This window comes from Pteropus vampyrus, unplaced genomic scaffold (assembly GCF_000151845.1).
Source record: "Pteropus vampyrus isolate Shadow unplaced genomic scaffold, Pvam_2.0 Scaffold6, whole genome shotgun sequence".
Lineage (NCBI taxonomy): Eukaryota > Metazoa > Chordata > Mammalia > Chiroptera > Pteropodidae > Pteropus > Pteropus vampyrus.
The window spans coordinates 7,801,885-7,811,873 of NW_011888787.1; the positions used below are offsets into that span (position 1 = coordinate 7,801,885).

At 48.2% G+C, this 9,989-nt stretch overlaps 1 protein-coding gene across 1 annotated transcript in view; it reads right to left on the minus strand.

Moving 5' to 3' along the window:
* The window catches only part of PROK1 (prokineticin 1), an 18,397-nt gene extending 15,202 nt beyond the window's left edge, over window positions 1-3,195 (minus strand). Inside the window, exon 1 of the mRNA XM_023535009.1 lies at window positions 3,183-3,195. Coding sequence (XP_023390777.1) covers window positions 3,183-3,195 — 13 coding nt within the window. The remainder of the gene's footprint in view (window positions 1-3,182) is intronic.
* Window positions 3,196-9,989: the final 6,794 nt, after the last annotated feature.

The window sequence follows — 9,989 nt, forward strand, 5'->3', positions numbered from 1 at the left end:
GGCTTCTTCAAGGGCAGCTTTTATACTTGCCGACAGCAGCAAGGTCGTAGCCCACCAAACTGTGGAGCAAAGCCCAGGTCCCCAGTGAGAGCGAATCACTCAGTAGCTAAACCTCAGAAAGCTTGCCCAGCCCCATCCGTCTCTCGGAAGCACAGCCAATTCGTCTTCCCATAGTAGGAGCCTGTCCACCTGGAAAAGCTAATGTGAGTGCAGGCCTGACCCAGCCCTCCCGCACCCTCTGTGCTCTGCTATTACAAACCCAAAACATTTACTGGGGGACCGTGGTCTGAGTGGCCGCAAGGAAGAAAATGGTTATTTGCCGGTCCCTGTAAAAGAGCAGCAGAGCCACTGAGCTCCATGATCTTTCACATAGGATGAGCTATGGAAACGCTTGGGGGGGAAAAAAACTCAGGATGGTCTGAACAACGGTGTCGATGGAGCATCAGCAGACAGCGGTGGGGGCCGCCTGCCCGCAAGGCCGGTCAGGACTCGGAGCCAGGGGCTCACCAACAGGAAGGGGTATTTTTTCCCCCTGGTGTTGACAGAACAAGGCAATAAATGGAAGCTCCTGTGGGAACACTGACAGCTGAAGCTTCATATTGCATGATAAATCTGCACGGGCCAATTTCCCACTAAAATATGTCAGCCGCATCCTCCTAGAGACCCTCGGGAGCCCCCAGCCCAGCTCAGGAGCTAAATCACCCTCGTCTTCTCATTAAAGAATCATCTTTCCATTTCTGAAGCTGCAGAGAGTGCTTGGGTGATGATTGTTTTAATAGTATTCTTTAATTCGTGCACTTTTATGCATTTGAAATATTTCATTAAAATAAATAAAAGCAATTAAATTAAAAACAGATAATAATTTTGGTGGCAGATTGGGGACCTTTTCCAGCACAGGGACATTTACACTTCCCTCTTTTTTTTCCCCCCCACATAGATTTTAATTATTAAACATGCCTTTTCGGGTTTGGAGCAGCACACCCGGATTCTTTAAGGTGGCGGGGGGTGGGGGTGCGGTCTTGGGTAGCAGGGTGGCCGAGTGTCACATGACCCAAGGACATGGGCCAGCTATGTGGCACCAGGGACAGAGCTCTGCCCTTTGCCTGCCCTCAGGAGGAAGGGCCCCCTCGGTCCCCATTTTGAGCTCCCCTCTCAAAGGTGGGGAGAATCCCAGGCTAGATCAGAAACAGGCAAGAGAGGAGGCTGCTTGTGGCGATGGGATCAGAGACACACCTGCTCTTAAATCAGAAAATGGTAGGACCAGAAAAAGACTCTTTGGCTTTCATTGGCACAACTTCCTCCATTGCCTTGAGGGGACTTGAGGGCCTCTAAGTATTTTGTCCAGTAGGAACCTGGCATACAGCCCCTGCCTATGATTATAAACTAATTCGAGGAAGCAAAGGGCTTTATTCCACAGGCCAGCGATGACCGGTAGTCACGGCTGCTGAGAGACACGCATCGAGACTGAGCCAGAAGCCATCTCCGGGTTCCCAGGGAGAGGGAGCCAGTGCCGGTCGGTGGTGTCTGCCACGAGTATACGGTGGGAACACGCTGATACTTGGGCCACCTCTTTTCTAACCAGGGCACTCTACTCAGAAAGAACCCATTTATACAGGAAAATATCAATGAGATAAACACCACGGGCTCAAGGTCAAGGGAGTTTGAACTCCCAGTGAGAGGCCCAGTGGCGTTTTTGCCTCTGTTACAGAAATGAATCCTAGCAATGCCTTCAGCCCCTCGCCAGATCACCCGGCCTTCTTTGGAGAGCTACGGATCGTTGACGATATGGGAACAGGGTTATAACTCATCGACGCTCTCCTCATCCCCGGGGCTTTGTGAAATAAACTTTTTTTTTTTAATCCTGGCAAAGAGGCCAGGGCCGAGCCCTGGAGACCCTGTCCCCTGGGATGCCAGTGCTTGCTAGGGAGGTCACCCTGCCCTGGCCATCCTGGGCAGAGGCTATGCGACACACACACAGGCCAAGATGATTCCTATCGACTCTCAGGATTTCCCCCAAACAATGAAATACTCTTCATTTTTCCCGTTAATGTTTACCCTCTCACAGTGGTTCTTTTTTCAGCTCTGAGCAAAATAAGACCTAGCACCTTCAGGCCTTAAGGTCTCGAGGTCGGTGTGCCCGCCATGCCCACGCCAACGTCACTTTGAGAACTGCTTCCCAAAGGCGAAGAGCTGACTCCCTACAGGAAGCAGGGAGTGGAGTGGTGGCAAGGGGTCAGCCACCCTGACTGGAAGATGCTTCGTCCCCACACACAACCCTCTGGGTCTAAAGCAACGGAGGTGGCAGAGGGGGCCGCGCGGCACTGCCTTTGGGCGCATCCTCTGGGGAGGGCACGCCACCACAGGTGCGCGGTCTCCCTCTCCTTCTTCCCTGTCCCTGTCTTTGAACAAGATCCCAGGCCCACGCTGAATGCAGTTTGGCATCTTCACAGAAAAGGAGATACATGTCACTTGCAAAGCAGTCCCTTGGGTACAAACCAGCTCGATCTGCTGGAAAGGGCTTCGGTGTCCCCTGGGGTGCAGCCCAGAAAGGAGGCACATGACTGGACCCAGAAGAAAGCAAAGTGGGGCAGAACCTGCCCAGGACGAGAGCGTTAAACTAAAGATCGTTTATCGATGTGGGAAAATGTCATCATTATATCGTCAAGTGGGAAATGCTGGGGACGAGAGAGAATGAACACTGCGATTCCACTCCGCACATGTGCGTGGCTGTGCGTGCACGTGCGCACACTCACACACACACTCAAAGAGGAAAAGATTACAAAGAAAGGAACTAAATGTTGATATTTTATCCTGGCAAGGAGAAATTGCTAATGACCTTGGGTTTCGTTTTATTCGTTTGTTTTGGTGGTTCATTTGTCTTCATATTTTTCTACATTTTCAAAGTGTTCTCTTTGAGCATGTGTTCCTTTTGTAATAGCAAATGAAGGAAATGTTACTTTTAAATCATTATAAAAAGGCAGACAAGGGAAAATTTAAAAAAAGAAAAAAGCAAACATGAGTTTGGGGATTATGTCTAACTATGCTCAGATCCTCATTCTGTCTCTCGCTATACTTAATCTTAGCCAAAAGGCCGAGAAGAGATCATTCTGTCTCTTTTCAGCTTGTGTCCTTGGACAAATTATTCATCTTCCCTGGGCCTCTGTTTACTCTCCCTAAGTTACCTAGATAGTGCATGCTTAGACAGAGAAGCCAGGCCTATAGCTTTTACGGTGGTTGGTTAGTGTTTTCAGAATAAGGGGGCTTAGCAGCCAGCAAAAGATGGCTGTGACGTTAGGAAGAGATTTGGGTTTCCTCTGTTGAGACCGAGGATTTGGAGAGGATGCACGTTCTCTCTGAAGCACTGTGTATGTGCTGGCAACTGGGGAGCCAGGTTGGACTGGGAGAGGGCGGATAGATGGATTCGCCTGAGAGTCAGTGAGTCCCACAATCGGGGACACAGAGGGACACTGGGATGGGGCCGAGCATGGCTCTAACGGCCTTTGGGGACATTGCACACCATGGGAAACAGTGGCCACATTCCCAGTGGTCCAGCAGTGCCTGCCAAAAAGAGCAGTCCTGGCTCCGTTTCACGGTGTAAATCTTGCTCCAAAGTGCTTGAGTTAATTTCAGCAAGAGCTCCCCAGATCTCCCAGCTAGACACATCATTTCACCTTCCTAATGGATCACCCAGAGTCCTCCTGTCCTAAGAAAAACAAGAGGAGGAATGGCCAGAAGCTGTCAAGAAATTAATTGAAAACAGTAATAAGAGTCTCATGAATACGTAATAAGACAGTAACTTGCTCCTTTCTCGAAGGCAGACTTGGAGGCTGCGTACCTTCCCCCAGGGCCCCCGGCTTCTGGGAGGGGGCACTTCTGTAACCAGTGAACAACAGCTGTTTCCTCTCCAGCAGAGCTACAAAGCAGCACAACCTCATCCACCTCCCCGCTGGGGAGCCAGGGCCATAGATGTCACGTGGCACCAAGGGTGACTCTTCCAAGAAAAGCAAGGGGAAAAAAAATGCCTGTGTGTCGCATGTGCCTGAAAGAGCCTCTTCATTTATTCTTTGTATGATTATTTATGTGTCTGCATCGACTACTTTGAAAGGAGTCTGAGAAACTCTTTTCTTGTGTGGGTAACTGGACCAACGTGGAATCTGAGCATTTTAGAGCTGGAAGGAAACCCGGAGGTTAGACAGCATCTTCAGTGCCCGCGACTCAGAGGCAAGGCTGCCATTTGAATCACAGGACCAATCACGGCCGCAGACACAATGAAAACGGTGTCTGCTGCTCCCAACTCGCTCTCTGCAGTTCTCGTCAACAAACCAGAACAAAGTGAGGTGGCAAAGACGAGTGGGACAGAGCCCCGTCCCTGAGGGACTAGTGGGGAAGACAAGGACACAAATGATTGCCATGTTAAAAAAACAACGCCAATCATCCAAATCCTGGAAATAAGGCCACGAGAGGGTAGTCCGTCCTTCCAACATCATTTGGCCGTTGTTTCACGAGCCCACCCAAGGATTACTTAATCACCTAGAGGAACGTATCTCTGTTTGACTGGGCTGTTTACCATTAATCAAGGGCTCAGACTCTGTGAAATTACATATTAACATGTAGATCGTGTCCCGTAAAGATATAACATACCCAAGATTGATTATCGAATTGCCCTATAGGACATTAACCAGTTTTGTTTTATTTTGTAATTGTGGTAAATACACATAAAATTTTACCATCATAACCATGTTTAAGTGTGCAGCGCACTGTCATTAAGTCCATCCACGTGGTTGTGCAACCATCACCACCACCCATCTCCAGAACTCTTTTCATCTCGCAAAACCGAAACTCTGTACCCATTAAAACATAACTCCCCGTTCCGCCTCCCCCCAGCCCCTGGCGACCACCCCCATTCTACTTCCTGTCTCTATGAATCTGACTGCTCTCGGTACCCCGTGTAAGTGGATTCATATAGTATTTGTCTTAGTGACTGGTTTATTTCACTCAGCATAAATGCCCTTAAAGTTCATTTCTGTTGTAATATGTGTCAGAGTTTCTTTCCTTTTGGAGGCTGACTAATGTTCCATTGTATGTATATACCACATTTTGCCTATCCATTCATCTGTTGATGGACACTTGGGTTGCTTCGGCTTTTGGCCGTTGTGAACAATATTGTGAGAGCCTGATTTCAGTTCCTTTGGATATATACCCAGAAGTGGAATTGCTGGATTATATAATTCTGTTTAATTTTTTTTTTTTGCAGAACCACCACACTGTTTTCCACAGTGGCTGCACCATTTTACATTCCCACCAATGATACGCAAGGGTTCCAATTTCTCCATACCCTGGCCAGCACTCATAATTTTTCATTTGTTTCATCTTCATGGGTTTGAGGTGGTATCTCACTGTGGTTTTGATTCACATTTCCCTATGACTAGTGAAATGAGCATCTTTTCACGTGCTATTGGTCATTCTTATATCTCCTTTGGAGAAATGTCTATTCAAGTTCTTTTTTAAATCAGATTGTTCGTCTGTTTTGGTCGTTGACCTGTAGGAGTTCTTTATATATTCTTAGTACTAACCCCTTCCCAGATACATGATTTGCAACTGTTTTCTCCCATTCTGTGGGTTGTCTTTTCACTCTCTTCATGGTGTCCTGTCATAAACAAAAGTTGTTTAATTTTGATGTAATTCAATTTATCTATTGTGCTTTTGGCATCAGATCCAAGAAATCATTGCCAAATCCTTTCCCTTTGTGTTCTCTTTTAAGAGTTTTATAGTTCTAGCTCTTACATTGAGGTCTTTGATCCACTTTGAGTTAAGTTTTGTATGTGGTCTAAGGTAAGAATCCAGCTTCATTCTTTTGCGTGTGGATAGTCCATTTTCCCAGCACCTTTTGTTTAAAAAGACTGTCTTTTCCTCATTCAATGATCGTGGTACTCTGGTCAAAAATCATGTGGCCGTATAAGTGAGGGCGACCAGTTTTGTTTAACCTAGAAATTTTACTCAGACATTTCCGTTTTAATGCTTATCAATATCCAGTTCCTCAAAATGCTCCTTGAACCAACTTTTCCATCTTACTGGTTCTCTCATTCACGAGTTACTAAATCTTTGAAACCTGTCTATTGCATAGTTTATGGAAGCTATGTTTCTAACTGTTTGAACATTATGCTTTGACAGTAACGTACAAAGTGCTACAGATGTCAGGGTAAAGATCACTTCTAGTTGGAGAATTCGGAGCCTTTCCACTTTTGCGATCAGCCTCACGATCCATGGGTAGGCTTTTGGTATGTAGAAATGGAGGTTTGGGGACACATTGCAGACTCCAGGAACGGCAAGAAGAGTAATTTCCTTCTTGTTTACTTCCCTTTATGTGTCTTAGACAGCAAAGTCTATGGGCGACACCAGTTACATGAGAAAGCCCAGGAAAAAAGCTTCTTGCCTCTCATATGTTGTTTCTCTTCACGGCCCTTCGAGATTGGTCTCCACTATACCTCCAGGTCAGTCCAGCACCTCTCAAGCCGCCGCCTCCACCTCAACCCCTTCCCCTACCTGAAGCCTGGACCTTTCCATCAACACTTCAGATTCATCTCTGATTCTGATTCCGTCTTAACCAGGAAATCGCATTTCCTGGCTGTCTCCACACCACCGTGTGAGACATCCATGAAATATCTCCCTGACAGACTCTAAATGTTACCAGCATCGATCACAGGGATAAGCCGCAAACAAGCCCTAGACAGAGCAGCCACCTCTGTCGCAGCCAAAGTGGTATTAATTAGGAAACTTACTTCTGGCCACAGTGGATAAAAACTGCAGCCTCGAGTGATCTTCGCTTTGACGTCACGTATCCCCAGCCAAGGCCGGTGCCTAAGCCCCTCTCTTGAGGCTCTTCACTCTGGAGGGTGCCTCTGCCCCTCGTTGAAGCAAAGAATCCAAATTTAAGACGAGATTTGCATTTCCTGAGGATCTCAGGTTTGCACATTCCTTCTCGGTTTTGTAAAATCGCACTGTGGTGGTCTGCAGGCCTTCCTGACCTGAACTTCCTAACCTATGGCCATGAACTCGTCTCAGGCTCTCAGTGACCACAGCAGCCTGCACTGCAGCTGGACACTCGATGTCCCAGTTCCAACTGGCTGAGAGACTGTCGCTGACCTCACCTCTCCTCCACTGGCAATTCAGGCACAGGAGTAACCACCGGGAGCCCCAGGAGAGCCTGAGCCCCGACTGTGCTGAGACCACGGCTTCCGTGGCCCAGCCCTCCACCCCTCTTCCAGCCCCAGCTGTCCAGACACCCTGACTGAGGCCTCCAGGCATTCCAGCCCCTCGGCCTTGGCTCCGCCTCTACACCTAGTACAGGGCACATCCCCCTTGAGGTCAGCAGGGCTCCCTAAAGGGTTGACCAAGGAAGGAGTGAGTGGAGCGGAGAGAAGGCATGGGGGTCTTGAAGCAAGGCTGGCTGGTCTTCAAGGCTTTATTCATTTTCAGGCTGAATAATCTACATGTACTGTGTATGGTTGAGGGTAGGCTCAGGGTCGGCCAGACTGCATCTGATTTCGCTCTTTCACTAGTTGAGTAACCTTGAGCAAGTCACTCAACATCTCTGAGCCTCAGTTTCCACATCTGTAAAATGGTACTAATAAGAACACCTCAGAAAGCTGCTGGATAATAAACATTAAACATTTAGTATAGGCATCTGACAATAATCAATCCTCAATAAATGTTAGCTACTTCTTGTGGGTCAAGAGTGGATTATGTCCTGTTTGTATGGATGTCCATATGTAAAAAAACATAAAGTTTAGGGAAAGGATAAGTAGGAAAAAGGCCAGAGAACTTGCTGCTCGTTTCCTCAGACATTCCCTTTGCTGATGGATGTTTCTATCAACTCATAAAGGAGGTTAGTCCCAATTTCATATTCGCTTGTCCAGAGAGTGATAAACTGTTATTGCCTTAAAGTAATCCGTGCTGCTTGCAGATCGGCTCTTCTCCACCTTGACAGATGGGATTACGTCCATCTTACTGCCCCTTTGGCAACTGAAAACATCAATGAGACATTAGTCTCCTTGCCTCTGACTTTCTCCTGGGGGAAAACGCCGATGGCCCAGAATTAATGTGACGGTTGATTTACCGCATGGTGTCTAAAGGCACAGGGACCAGTCCTCCCACTGCTGGGAGGGAGAGGAGGAGGCAGCCCTTGGCCACTTCATGGGACTGGCTCACAGGCCTGTGTTGTCTAAACTGGTTGAGAAGTCAGGTGCAGAGGGATTGACGCATCTGAGCTCTACATGCTAGAGACTGGCCAGCCCTGGTTTTGAAGTCCCGAGGCCATGGACACTTTCAAGTTCTATGACTTTGACAAGTTCCTTGATGTCTCTAGACCTCATCTACCTCATCCACAAAATGGGATGGAGATCGCTCACAGGATGAGATTCAAATGAGATAATGCATGAGAATGGATGTGCTTGGTAAATGTTAATTTTTTCATCTTTAAGTGTGAATAAATGCAATGTTCTTGAGTGAGAAACTGACCAAGTTTACAGATATTAAAACTGAGGCCTAGAGAGGGGGGAGCCATAGCAGTTAGGTAGACTGTCCACCACTCGCACTACTATTGGCACTTTTGACTGCCCCTGTTTCTGCTGGTTCCTTGGGACGTAGAATAATGCACAGACGAGGGTTGCGGAGGGTCTATTTCCTAGATGTCCACGGGGGGCTCCTTCTCTACTAGAACAAACATGGAGTGAGCACCTTCTGTGTGCCACGTGCTTTTCTAGACACCATGAGGGTAAAGACAACACACTCAGATTCTGAAAAGGCCTTGACCCTGAGGGTTTGGTGTTTCCACTGATCTCCCTCACTTCTCCTCCTCCCAGAAGCAGCCCCCCTCCCTGAAAGGCATGGGGAGGCCTGACACCTGCCCCGCTGAGTCCTCACCCTAGGATCTGGTGCCTGGAATGGGGAATGCCAGCCCGGGCAGGGCCAAACATACAGGTTGTTACTGGTAATGATCATCAGTCTGAAAAGTTTCTCATCTCCAAAACAGAGCGTGGGTTTTTTCCATTATTTCTAGCATACAAAACACAAGCTCTTTGAGTGAGGAAGCTCTGCTTGACTTGCTATTGCTCTCAGCATAGAATTTGGCCAGCTAGGAGGGAGAAATCTATAAAACGGAACTGCAGAGCCAGTGAGGCCACAGCATGAAGTTGGCAGACTAGCAGGCTCTGAGATGCATTTTATGGCCTTTATCTCTTGGAGCACAAAGTGACTGAAACTCTGAATCCCGCATATCCTGGACTCAGGCAGAAGAGAGGGCTGACAGCCCTCCTCTCCCTTTGCCAGGGAGTGGGACATGCCCAGTTGCTCCCGAAGCTGTGGCAGGGACTGTGGGTGCCCTGAGTGCCCATCATGCACAGCAAGGAGCCCTCTGCAGGGGACCCTTGAAATGCCCGTGCTGCCCAGGTGAATGCCTTTGCTGTGCTCTGGGCACTTTCAAAACAGACACAGAAAACAGAACATCTCCTCCCAGCCTCCTTTGCATCTAAAGCTTGGCATGTGATCCAGGCTCCATTGCTTACATTTACCAACACGAGACTTCAATTCAGAGGCTCTGGGAAAATTCCACTTTGCTGGCAAAGGCAGCAGCAGAGCAGGGGCACAGGGGTCACAGGACCAGGTTCTTGCCTCAGTAGTGGCGTCGGTATTGCAAGCGGTTGTGGGTGCGGTCAGGCCAGTGGCAGGGGTGCCAGGGGTGTTTTCTTCACGGGGCTTTGGAGCTTTGTCACTGGAAGCTTAGACTGAGCTCTCCAGCCACCCCCAACAGTTTGGGTAACCACAAGCTCCCCAATGTCATTTTAACACTTCCTTTCCTGCCCTATAAGCCAGAGTCAGCTTCTGTTGCTTGTACCTAAAAACCCTGAAGGGTAGTCTAGTTCAAGTTTGCCTTGGCTATCATTTCTTGGGGTCCTAGCAACAGCAACGACAGCTTTCACATTTGTCCAGTG